The sequence below is a fragment of the Sus scrofa genome, chromosome 6 (genome assembly GCF_054392235.1).
Source record: "Sus scrofa isolate SSC_HxYL_T2T_F1_AM1 chromosome 6, Sscrofa_HxYL_maternal_Yorkshire_Landrace_v2.0, whole genome shotgun sequence".
NCBI lineage: Eukaryota > Metazoa > Chordata > Mammalia > Artiodactyla > Suidae > Sus > Sus scrofa.
The window spans coordinates 81,822,332-81,834,843 of record NC_139388.1 but is presented as its reverse complement, the minus strand read 5'-3'; the positions used below and the strand labels follow the sequence as shown (position 1 = coordinate 81,834,843).

Below are 12,512 nucleotides of genomic sequence, written 5' to 3'. Positions count from 1 at the left end.
TACCCCCTCGCAGGCCTGGGCAGCTCAGGGGGTCACAGGAGGCCAGGCTGACAGTCGTCAGAGGCGGCTAGATGATCCCTAAGGGTGTTCGTGCACAGGGCCGTCCTCGTGCATCTGCGCTCCGACGAGCACACGCCTGGCACCCAGGTGCCCGTGTCCAGGACACGTGCAGCCAGAGCGCTGTGAGCACTCGCCCAGCCGCGCCCTGTGAGCACCCAGTGACTTGCAAACACCCAGCCTAGATCTGCCTGAGGGGCGCTGGCAGGGCCAGTCGGCACAGGCTTTCGGAAGAAGGGAGCAGACAGAGCAGGGTGTGGGCTCCCTGGCAGGGTTTTTAGAGCCTGATGCCTGGCACCTGGAGGACTGGGGTCGGGTAGGGAACATCCTGCCCTGCGCAGGGCCCGGGGGCTCCAGGTGAGGGCTAGCCGTGCTCTGGGGTAGGTGGGAGTCAGGGCTGGTGGCCCCCGGCCTTGTGAGTCATCACCGCACTTCCGGGCAGGGCAATGTGGTCCTGTGGAAGCCCAGTGACACTGCCATGCTGGCCAGCTACGCCGTCTACCGCGTTCTCCGGGAGGCTGGTCTGCCCCCCAACATCATTCAGTTTGTACCAGCTGATGGGCCCACGTTTGGGGACACCGTCACCAGCTCAGAGCACCTGTGTGGCATCAACTTCACTGGCAGCGTGCCGTAAGTCCCTGTGGGCAGGGGGGCCTGGGGATGCCCACCAGGCCTCGTCACCTCTGCCTGGAAGCTGGGGCTGTGAACCCAGGGGTCAGGCACTGACTGTACCCTCTTCTTCGTGGTGGCCATAGGTGAGCCTCTTCCCCTCTCTGAGCCTCCGTTTCTTCACTTGTGTAACAGGAGTGGTGATTCCTCCCTTGCAGGGTCATTGGGAGGGTCAAACTAGTTACTGAGCGGGAAGGAGCATCTTAGGCTGGAAGCAAGCCTACAGGCGTTTGGTGACATGGATTTTGATGCCACTTCACTCCCTGGAAAGGACAGAAGGAAGCTTAGAATAAATTGGAAGAGGAAAGTCAGGAAGGCTTCTTGGAGGAGGTGGCATCTAGGCAGCCAAGTTGGCCAGACAGAGGTGGAGGAGAGTGCTCTGGTCTCTACTGACTGGAAGTAGGAGTCAGGTTAGGAGGGGTCCACCTCCTGGAAGGGACGTTTGGGGACAGGGAGAGGTAGGCTGATTCAGGTGAGGACGTAGCAGTGAGACCCAGGCCCCTGGCTGTGGGGCGGGGGTCCGGGGGTCAGTGGGGACGTCCGGGCTGGGGACAGGAATGGGGCACCATTTATCAAGGTGGGCAGCCCTGATGGCCGGGCACCTGGGAGACTTGGTGAAGGAAGTGAATTAGATGCTGGTCACTTTGGTGTTTTTTTTTTTCCTTTTCAGGGCTGCACCTGAGGCATATGGAGGTTCCCAGGCTAGGGGGGTCAAAATGGAGCTGTAGCTGCCAACCTACACCACAGCCACAGCAACATGGGATCCGAGCCATGTCTGCAACCTACACTACAGCTCCCAGCAACGCTGGATCCTTAACCCACTAAGCAGGGACAGGGATCAAACCCGAATCCTCATGGATACTACTGGGGTTCTTAACCTACTGAGCCACAGCGAGAGCTCCGACGCTGGTCACTTTGAGTCTGAGGTCCCCGTGGGTCGCCTGGGGGGGTGATGTCGGGGTCTATGCTCCGGGCCTTTCAGGTATTTTGGGGACACCTGTGAGGGTTTCTCGCCCTTTCCGCCTGGCCTCAGGCTCCCCCCGCCAAGCTTTGCCGGGTGGCGATGGCAGCCTGAGAATTGCTGAGGAGGGCTGTTTTCCAAAAGGCCCGCTCTGCCAGCCATGGCCCCACGGGTCTGTGCCTATTAGCGGATGGAGCGGGCCTGGCCCCCATTTGCCATGCTCCGATGAGCAGCAGGCTTAAAGGTAGGAAAGTCATAAATTAGTATTAGCTACTGTGTCGCCAGCTCCCTGGTGATTAGCATTTTTATTGTTTTGTGGTGCTGAGGTTGGTCACACTTGGAGCCCGCCCGCCCGGGGGAGGGAGGAGGCAGGGGCCTGAGCTGCCTCTCCCAGGACCCTCCTTGGTTTGGCCTCAGGAGCCCGGGCCTGGGCTTGGGGTGCCCCTCCCAGACCACGGTGGCGTCTGCCTCCCATCAGGCACCACAGTCCTGAGCATTCGGCCATATTCACGCTATCACAGAACAGCCCTGCCAGGCAGGATCGTTCTTTCCAGTTCCCAGATGAGATGCAGGATTTGAGGCTCAGAGAGGTGAAGTGATGGGCCCAAGATCACACAGCCAGATCAGGACTCGAACCTGGCATCCGCTGGCCTCAAAGCCTGGGCCTTCTCTGCACTATCTTGCCACCAAGCCTCCCCTTGTCCTTGTGGGCCTGGAATCCAGCCCATTTCCAGCTGCCACCACCTACTCAGTTGTCCCCCCATCCCATCCCTACCGCCACTGTGACCCCTGCCCACCTGTTGCCGGGCTGCTGACCCTGGCGCTCCTCCCAGGCTTCCCGGCCCCGTCCTCTGGTAGGGCCTGCTCCCCACCCCCAAGACCCCTCACCCTCTCAGGTCCCTGAGCCTGGCTCCCTAATCCCTGCCCTGTCCTCTGGTTCCAGCACCTTCAAACACCTGTGGAAGCAGGTGGCCCAGAACCTGGACCACTTCCGCACCTTCCCACGTCTGGCCGGAGGTAAGGGCCCCCTTCCCGTACCCTCCCCTGGGACTCCAGGGACCCCTCCCTTCTCTGGCTATCGTGAAAGAGGAGGGAGCCAGGGTGATGCCCCCAGAGGTGGGGCAGCCCTGTGGGAATGGGGAACCCCTCGGGGTGGTGCCCCTGCTCTGGCAGGTCCTGGGGGGCGTGCAGAGCACTTGTGCCTCAGAGCATCTTTTTTTTCCCTTTCATTCATGCATTCATTCCCCATTCAGCAAGGAAATGATTAGGAACGAGCATAGGCACTTTCTGGACGCTGGGGAGGCAGTGATGGTGAGATAGAGACCTAGCCAGCAAGACCTTCTGTTCCAGCAGCGGTGGGGGCGGGGAGGCAGTAAGCATGAAGATAGATGACGTCAGAGAGCGAAGGAGCTACGACAATTCAAGGAGGGAAAAGGGGCCACAGCAGTGACCTCCCCCTGCCCCCCGGAACAGGCGTGGTGGGTGACTGTTACTTAGGGTGGCTGGGAGTGGGGAGCCTCTTCAAAGAGGGAACACTTGAGCAATGGAAAGAAGCCAGCCTTGCAGGAATCAGGGGATAGACCGTCGTGGGCACCGGCGCTGTCAGAGGACCTTTCTGTGGCTCTGTGACAGTGGACCTGGTCTGTATCTGAGCCGTCCGATATGGTAACCACTAGCCACGTGTGGCTGTGGAGCACTCGAAATGTGGCTGGTGTGACTGAGGAAGGGAAATTTTGTTTAATTTGAATTAATTAGAGTGTCAACAGCCACGTGCGCCTGGTGGCCACTGTGTTACGCCACCCAGATCTAGGCTGAGGAAGCGGCAGGTGCAGAGGCCATGAGGCAGGAATGAACTTTCAGTGGAAGAAATACGGCCAGTGTAGCTGGGGAGGGGGTGGCAGGATATGGGAGTGAGAGGCCCAGAGGGGCTAGGTCTTGGCAGAATAATTTTCTCACAAAGAAACATGGTCCAGGAAATTTGGGGGGCACTGCATTTGAAGTAAAATGGATTCCTTACCTGTAGGATGTCTCAGGACCGCTAAAATTCTAATTTGCATTGCTCATCTTCCAGTGCAAGGGCTGATATGCAGTGTTTCCCAAGCTCTTTGGGCTGCAGAACCCTGTTTTGACAGGGGCCCCTTGGACCATGTTTTTCGTGGAACACACTTTGGGGAAATGCTGAGACCTTGTGAGAGGGAGGGCCATCCAGTATCACACAATGCGGTAACGCCAGAGCTGGGGCTGGTGGTTCAGCCTTCTTGCTCCTGGGGGAGAAGTGGGGCCCATGGGGAAACTGGACCCCACTCCTGAGCTGGTGGGAGCTTTGATGGGGGGTCAGGGTAAGCCTCCTCAGGGCCATGTGTAGCATCTGCAGCTTCCAGCCCCCCAGTGTGCCCCAGTCCAGCCTTCCCAAGGTGGGGAATCATGAGCCCCTTCACTGAACTGTCTGTGGTTTTCTGCCCTGTCTCCTTCCTTCCCACCATCTTCCCGAAGCAGGGGGACCACTGCTTCCCTGACCGCTTCCCAACCTCAGTCTCTCCGTGCCTCAGTTTTCTCGTCTTTAAAATGGTCTAATGATGGGAGGTTGCCATGAGGCTTCAGGGAGATAGAGCACAAAGTGCTTTGAACTGAGTCTGGCAAGTGGTTAGTGCTTTGTAACATGAGCTGGTATTGGCTGAGGCTTAACTCAGTGAGGAAACCAAGGCCCTGAGGGTTTAGGGAGCTGCCGAGGCGCCCTCATGCGGAGAAGCCTGGGCATGGGTTTTCCCACCACGAGGAGGGAAGCCGGGCCAGCCGTGGACCTGGACATGGGCTCCTCTGGCTGCGCAGGGGGGCAGCGGAAAGCTCAAAGGAAGCTGTGCCCACTGCTGGGAGTGCACCAGCTTTGGCGAGCCCTGGATTCTGGTTCTTCCTCTGCCTTCATGTTGAGCAGCACCCCTGCCCCTGGGGCTCAGTTTTCTCATCTGTGAAATGGGGAAGCTGGTCCTGGTGACCTGGTACCCTTCATCCTTGCCCTGCGTGGTCGCGGTTGGGGTACAGCCCTGGCTCCTCAGTCTCGGGGATGTTGTCTCATTCTAAGCCTGCTCTCTCACGTGCTCCCTCTCCGTCTGCCCAGAACGGGGTGGGGGGCTGGTGGCCGGGCCCTGTGGGCAGATGTAGACAGTGCTCCCCCACTCACCGTCCCCCACCCCCCCAGAGTGTGGCGGGAAGAACTTCCACTTCGTTCATCGATCGGCCGACGTGGACAGCGTGGTGAGCGGGACCCTGCGCTCAGCCTTCGAGTACGGCGGCCAGAAGTGCTCGGCCTGCTCCCGCCTCTACGTGCCCGGCTCACTGTGGCCGCAGATCAAAGGGCGGCTGCTGGAGGAGCACGGCAGGATCAAAGTGGGCGACGTGAGTGGCGCCGCGCTCCCCGCCGCGGCCCAGCGGGGGGCTGATGGGATTGGCGGCTCCTGTGCGGAGGGGCTGGGGTGTGCGGGGAGGGGCGCCCTTTGTCTCGGGCCCACGGTCATTCCATCCCTCCCCGTGTCTCCCTCGCCTCCAGCCTGCGGAGGATTTTGGGACCTTCTTCTCCGCCGTGATTGATGCTAAGGTACTACGAGGGGACGTGGGGCGTTCCTGGGGGCCGTGCCCTGGGCTGGGGGGCGAGAGGGGGGAAGCGCGTGCTGGCGACCCCGACCCACAGCTTCGAGCAGGGCAGTCCGATAGCCGTGCAGGCACCGCACACCCTGGCCCCCGCCAGCTTTGAAAAACACGAAGGCATCCGCGCCCAGAGAGGAACTCGCCTCCTGCACACCCAACCCCGCAGGCCCCCTTTAAGTGCCCGTATTCACGTGTGCACGTACACATAGGTCCGCATAAAGCCGAACACGTGTGGACACACACAGCCGTGAGCACGTTCATGCAGATCTCTGCATGTGGCGGTCAAGGTGGGTCCACCTGCACCTCTCCATTCATAGATCCGCCCACATGTGTGCTCATCCGTGTACAGGTTCATATGTGTATGTAGGCACACGTGGGTCTACTTGCACAAACACATACACTTACCACAAGCATATATGTACCTACGTGCTTAAACCTAGACTCATGGCCATGCATATATAGTGTGTATGATGTTTATATGTAAGGATACATGTTCTTTTTGCCTTTTAGGGCCACACCCATGGCATATGAAAGTTCCCCGGCTAGGGGTCAAATCAAAGCCGGCCTACTCTACAGCTCAGGACCACACCAGATCCTTAGCCCACTGAGTGAGGCCAGGGATCGAACCCGCATCCTTATGGATACTAGTTGGGTTCATTACTGCTGAGCCACCATGGGAACTCTAAGGATATGTGTTCTAAAGTGCGCACCCCCACACACAAATGTGCATGTCTAACCTTGTCTCTGCTGTGGCTCAGCAAGGCCCTGGCTTTTGCCCTCAGGGCCCTCCCCCACCCCTCCTCCCATTTCACATTTTAGGCCCTTCAGGGACAGGTGTTTGGGGTGCCTGTGTTGGGGGGCTGCAGCTGGAAATGGCCTCCGGCCAATCCTTGACTTCCCCTCCCCGCTTCCTCCTCTCCCCCAGTCCTTTGGCCGCATCAGGAAGTGGCTGGAGCATGCCCGCTCCTCCCCCAGCCTCACCATCCTGGCTGGGGGCCAGTGTGATGACTCCGTGGGGTACTTCGTGGAGCCCTGCATCATCGAGAGCAAGGACCCCCAGGAACCCATCATGAAGGAGGTGACGGGGTGGGCAGCCTGGGGCTGGGAGGAAGGCAGCCTCCCCAGAGCATGGGATGCACACAGGTCCCACCCGGCACTTCACGGGGCATCGTCCCATCTCATAGATGAGGAAAGTAGATGTCTCACTGCTGACCCAGACCTCTGTCTTAGCACTTGCACTGCCCATGACCACCAAGGCCCCTGCAGCCGTCTCAACGGCCAACATTGCGGACTCCTAGCTGTGGGCCAGCCATCTGACCGAGGTGTGAGGAGTGGATCATTCCCATTTAACAGATAAGAAACTGAGGCTCGAAGAGGTCAGGGCACTTCCCCAGGATGACTGTGGGGAGGGGATTTTCCCCCAGCCTCTTGGTGGCAGAGGACATAGTGACACTGTTGGACACTTCCTGGGCCAGCTGTTGCCAGAAGTCTCCCCTTTCCAAGGACCTGAACCCTTGGTTCTGGATGTGGGTCTGGCTGGCAGGGAGGCCAGAGAATTTCCTTGGATCTTCTGCCAGGTCAGGTGGGGCCAGCAGGGCGGGAACTGTCCCTCGAGGGAACTCAGCAGGAGGCAGTGCCTGGCCGTTCTTGCAGGGGCTGAGGAAGAGAACTGGGGAATGGCAGGGGCCAGAGCAGAGAGACTTGGAGGCTTTGGGGCACTGGTCCAGGTGGGGTTTGACCCCAGGGCATCTCTCCCAGGAGATCTTCGGGCCTCTGCTGACGGTGTACGTCTACCCTGATGACAAGTACAAAGAGACCCTGCGGCTGGTCGACAGCACTACCAGCTATGGCCTCACAGGGGCAGTGTTTGCCCAGGATAAGTGAGTCGCCACAGCCCCTCTGCTCTATTCCTGGTGTCCTGTCCCCCACAGGACCCTGCTGTCCCCGGAGACTGCTCCCTTGGACATGGATCCTAGTAATAATGCTGCCTTTGCTTTCTATCCATTGTCCTGACTCGTGGGCAGGCCTCCCAAACACAGACAGACCTAGGCAGCAGGCTCTTTGTTAAAATGCAGATTCTGGGGCCCCACTGTTGGCTGCTGAATCCAGGCCTCTAGGGGTGGGGCTGGGGAATCAGTGCCTTTGACCTGCCTCCCCAGGTCCGAGGGGGCCTACAAGCGAGGTCATTGCTTCATGCTGCAGAGTAGGAGGCCGGCTCGCCCCCCACCCCCCACCCCCGGGGGCACACTGCTTGCCTGGCTGGGGCAGGATGGGAACCTGGGTGCCATGACTCTAAACCCGAGGTTTTGCCTTTTCCTTTCTCCCTGGCACTGGTTGCCTTCCCGTGTCTGCCGCTGAGAGTGGAGGCGGGATTGGAGGCTGAGGGGAAGGCTGGGGTCTGGGGGTTCCCCACCTCCCAAGGGCAGGACAGCAGGACCGGGACGGGCCACCACCCCCCCCGCCCCAAGTATGAGTAGCTTGACGTCTCCCCCGCTTCAGTCCTTACAGCAGTGCTGCAAGGGAAGCATGCTAACCCCCTTTCCAGAGCAGGAGGCCGAGGCTCAGACTCCCGGGACCCTGCCCAAGCGCGCACAGCTGGCACCTGGCCTTGTGGGCATGGCCAGTGTGGGCTGGGGTGAGGGTGAGCCAACTGCGTGCTTACCGCTGCCCTGCCTTGTAGGGATGTTGTCCGGGAGGCCACAGAGATGCTGAGGAATGCTGCTGGCAACTTCTACATCAATGACAAGTCCACGGGGTCGGTGGTGGGCCAGCAGCCCTTTGGGGGGGCCCGAGCCTCAGGTGAGGAGGTCCCCCTTTATCAGAGGGGGGCTGAGCTCCTGGTGGGAGACAGTCGGTCCTTCATCCTGAGGGTGTTAAGAGGGAGCAGGAATAGCACCCCAATCTGAGCACTGCGGGCTGGGCGCTGTGCTAACTCAGGGTCCTGCCAGCAGCTTCCTGAGCTGAGGTGCTGCCATTCTTCCCACTTGACAGAGGGGGAAACTGAGGCCCAGGGAAGTGAAGAGACTTGGGTGGGGAGTGGTGGAGCGCATGACTTTGGTCCAGCCAGACTCCGGGTCACCGTGGTGCCACTCCCTCCTGTTTACAAATGAGGGAACTGAGGCGGTGACTTGCCCGAGGTCCCAGTCCCTAGTGGCAGAACCGGGTCTCCCGACTCCCAGTCCAGGGCCCTCCCTGGTGCTCCCTTATCTTCCAGACACCCTTTGCAGCTGGGGCAGGGGACCCAGGGAGCCCTCCTGCCCTCGTCCCCCCACCCCCAGCTGAGTGCCCTAAGGCGCTCTGAGACCTGAAGGTGTGAGGGTTAGCTTAACCCTTTGCTGCCCATGCTGGTGCCCCGTTTACTGCACCAGCTCCTCCCGACTCCTTCCCCCTTCAGCCCAGAGCCTTTGAGCCGTTGTATCTTTTTTTTTTTTTTTTTTTGGTCTTTTCTAGGGCCGCACCCCCGGCATATGGAGGTTCCCAGGCCAGGGGTCTAATCGGAGCTGTAGTTGCCGGCCTACACCCCAGCCACAGCAACACCAGATCCGAGCCATGTCTGGGACCTACACCACAGCTCACGGCAACACCGGATCCTTAACCCACCGAGCGAGGCCAGGGATCGAATCTGCAACCTCGTGGTTCCTAGTTGGATTCGTTTCTGCTGCACCACAATGGGAACTCCAGAGCCGTTGTATCGTTTCGGAGAAAAACAGAACCGTCTTTTCCACAGGGACCAACGACAAGCCCGGGGGACCCCACTATGTCCTGCGGTGGACATCACCCCAGGTCATCAAGGAGACTCACAAGCCGCTGGGGGATTGGCGCTACCCGTACATGCAGTGAGCACCCCGCTCGGCGCCTCTGTGGTCCACCTATCTGTCCGTCCAGAGGACTGATCTCAGTGCACTGATCCCACCCCCCGAGCCCTCTACCCGGGACGACCCTCTTTCTAGGGCAAGGCCTGACCCCCGGCCCCTCTGTCCTGCTCCACCCCTCAAAGTCTAATTTGAGATCATGCTGTGAGGAGGAACAGGGCTGCCACCCCAACCCCATCAGGTGTCCTAGGAATTCCATCTGGTTGGTGTGACCGTGGTGTCCGGCTGGTTCTCCGTCTGTCCCTTTCTTCTTCACACTGGCCCCGTGGCTCCGGGACCTGGGGAGGGGCAGTGGAGTTGCTTGCGGATCCGTGGAGGAAAAGGAGGCAGCTCTGGGCCCCCTGACAAACCTCACCATCCACAGTGGCCTTGGCCCTGGCTGCTCTGCGCCTCGGGATTGGGCATGGGCAGGGTGACCCTCAGGGCTGGCGAGCTGTGGCTGCAGGGTGTCAGGACACCCACTGGCCTTGCGCTCTCTGGTCCAGGCCACCCACTTCCTCACTAGCTCTTTGTCCAGATGCACCTATGCCCGCTGGGTACCTGTGCCCAACCAAAAGCCTTAGATGCTGTGTGCCTTCCCCCAGAGTGCCTGTGCTCGCCTGAGGCCCACAGATTCCTGGCCATCTCCATGTGGTGGGGCTGGGGGCGGCTACCAGTCACCTGCTCGTGGGGCGTCTGGGCCTTCCCGTTTGGGCTGTGAGCTTGATATCCTTGTTGGGCGGGCCCTTCCTGCTGCTTCCCTTAACTCTGGGTCCCGCCTCTAGAGAGAGCCACTCTCAGAGCCCCAGTTGCCCTGGGATTTCCTGCAGGAGCTCAGCGCCCACTGGCCGTGGTCGATCAGGCCCGGGTAGATGTTGCTCCCATTTCTCACTTAGCCCTGACATTCTACAGAATGTTCTGTAGAATCATCCCTCCTTTGCGTGTTAGTGGCTCTGTGTGGACTGGCTCCTAAGAGGCCTGTTCTGTGATGCAGCCAATACATGCTGGGTGGATTCTGGGTGGCCAGGGCGCTGGAGGGGGTGACTTTGGAGGACAGTTTCTAGGGGGCCCTGAAAGAGCTATGCCCTCCTCAAGCCGGGCTGCATGGGGCCCCCACGGGGCTGGGGTGGCCATTCCCCAAGTGCATGGTTTCACACCGTGGCCCAAGGTCAGGGGTGGGTCCTGATGCTGCCCGGCTTGTTTCCCACGAGATGCCAGGTCAGGAGGGGGCTTCTACACTGGTTCTGGTTCTACACTGAAGTGGCAATGGGATTTGCCCTGATGCCACCTAATAAAGTGCCTGTTACTTAACCAAATCGGTGTTCCTTCTGGTGGGGGTGGTGGGGGCTGGTCAACTGCTCAGTCTGATGGTGTTGCCAGCGTGTCACTGTGTGTCGCAGTGCCCTTGGTGTGAAGAGAGGAAGGGCAGGCCCTGGTGATGGGAGTGCCTGCTGCGGATGCTGGGAATCCTGGAGCCAGACGGGGTGGGTTCAAATCCCAGCTGCAGAAAGTCGGGCCGCCTCTATTGACCGTCTTTCGCTTCACTTGTTAGATGGAAACAGTAACACACACTCACACACACAGACACACACAGGTTGTCATGAGAATTCAATAAGCTGATTCATATAAGTGCTTAGAACAGATATGGGGTTAATGATACAACAGTGTTGCCCATTTGCCAATTGTAACAACCACCGCTATGTGCTGTGATGGTTAAGTTTGTGGGTCCACTTCGCTGGGCTTCACTGCTCAGATATTTAAGCATTATTCTGGATGTTTCTATGAAAGTATTTTTTAAATGAGATTAACTTTTGGAGTTCCCGTTGTGGTACAGTGGTTAACGAATCCGACTAGGAACCATGAGGTTGCGGGTTTGATCCTTGGCCTTGCTCAGTGGGTTAAGGATCTGGCTTTGCCATGAGCTGTGGTGTAGGTTGTAGACAAGGCTCAGATCCCACGTTGCTGTGGCTCTGGTGTAGGCCGGTAGCTATACCTCCGATTAGACCCCTAGCCTGGGAGCCTCCATATGCCACAGGAGCGGCTCAAGAAAAAGGCAAAAAGACAAAAAAAAAAAAAAAAAAAAAAAAATGTGATTAACTTTTAGATCAGTGGGTTTTGAGTAAAACATCACCCTCCATCACATGAGTGGGGGCCTCCTCCCATCAGCAGAGGCCTTGACAGAACCAGAACTGACCTCCCAGAGCAAGAGGGAATTCGGCCAGGACCTGACTTTAGACTCAGCTGCAGCTCGCTTGGTCTCCAGCCTGCCGGCCTGCGTTTCAAATTTTGGACTTAACAGCCTCCTTGATCGCATGAGCGAATTCCTTAGAATATATCTCTGTCTCTCTATGCCTCCTGGGGGTTCTGCTTCAGAACCCTGACTCACACAAGGGCCAAAGACTTTGCATGTCTTTCACTCACCAAGTCCTGCTATGCTCCCATTTTGCAGATGAAGACACGGGGATGCAGAGATTAGCCAAGGGTATGATATCACCAGGACGTAAACCCAGGCCTGTCTGATTCTAAAACCCATTCTTGGAGTTCCCATTGCGGCTCAGAGGTAACAAACCTGACTAATATCCATGACGATGCGGGTTCGATCCCTGGCCTCGCTTAGTGGGTTAAGGATCCTGCATTGCTGTGAGCTGTGGTGTAGGTCACAGACGCAGCCTGGATCCCGCTTTGCTGTGGCTGTGGTGCAGGCTGGCAGCTGTAGCTCTGATTTGCCCACTAGCCTGGGAACTTCCATATGCCGTGGGTGCGGCCGTAAAAGGACAAAATAAAATAAGATAAAAAATAAAAACCAAAACCCATTCTTTCTCCTCAACTCAGATGTCTACACATGGCTTGCAGAGACCCACTCAGCTGGCCGAGTGACATGATAGGGACAAACCATGAGCCTGGACTGGAATCCATGGGTCCAAACCCACCTGGGCCAGCTGACTTGGAGGGGAAGACGTGTGTGCTGGCCTGTCTCCACCCGCAGATAATGTGAGAGAGGAGCTATTTCTAAGTCACTTGGTTACCCACCCCCCATCCGAGCATCCATCGGTTAGGGCTGTTGGCTGAAGGAGCCCAGAGCTGTCAGGAGGGGAGGGAACTCCACCCTTGGCAGAAACCGTCCCCCCAACCCCGGCCCTGGCTCACCTAGGGGCTGCAGCAGATTTGTGCAAAAGGGGTCTTGAGCCATGGACGAAGCACAGGGCCCGGAGTGGCCCAGGTGGAGCCCACGGAAGGGAAGGGAGGCAACTGCAGTTTGTAGTTGGGGGTACGTGGGCCCTGTTCATGTTTCTGAATGAACAGAGTGACTTGCTCGAGGTCACACCGAGCCG

The 12,512-nt window shown here is 58.6% G+C and overlaps 1 protein-coding gene across 1 annotated transcript in view; it reads left to right on the top strand.

The window, feature by feature from the left end:
* Nucleotides 1-10,491, top strand: part of ALDH4A1 (aldehyde dehydrogenase 4 family member A1) — a 29,563-nt gene extending 19,072 nt beyond the window's left edge. Inside the window, 8 exon segments of the mRNA NM_001252213.1 lie at nt 500-687; nt 2,631-2,704; nt 4,884-5,080; nt 5,232-5,279; nt 6,255-6,407; nt 7,088-7,209; nt 8,010-8,128; nt 9,057-10,491. Of these exon segments, the coding sequence (NP_001239142.1) occupies nt 500-687; nt 2,631-2,704; nt 4,884-5,080; nt 5,232-5,279; nt 6,255-6,407; nt 7,088-7,209; nt 8,010-8,128; nt 9,057-9,169 (1,014 nt within the window). The 3' untranslated portion in view covers nt 9,170-10,491.
* The last annotated feature ends 2,021 nt before the right edge of the window (nt 10,492-12,512 follow it).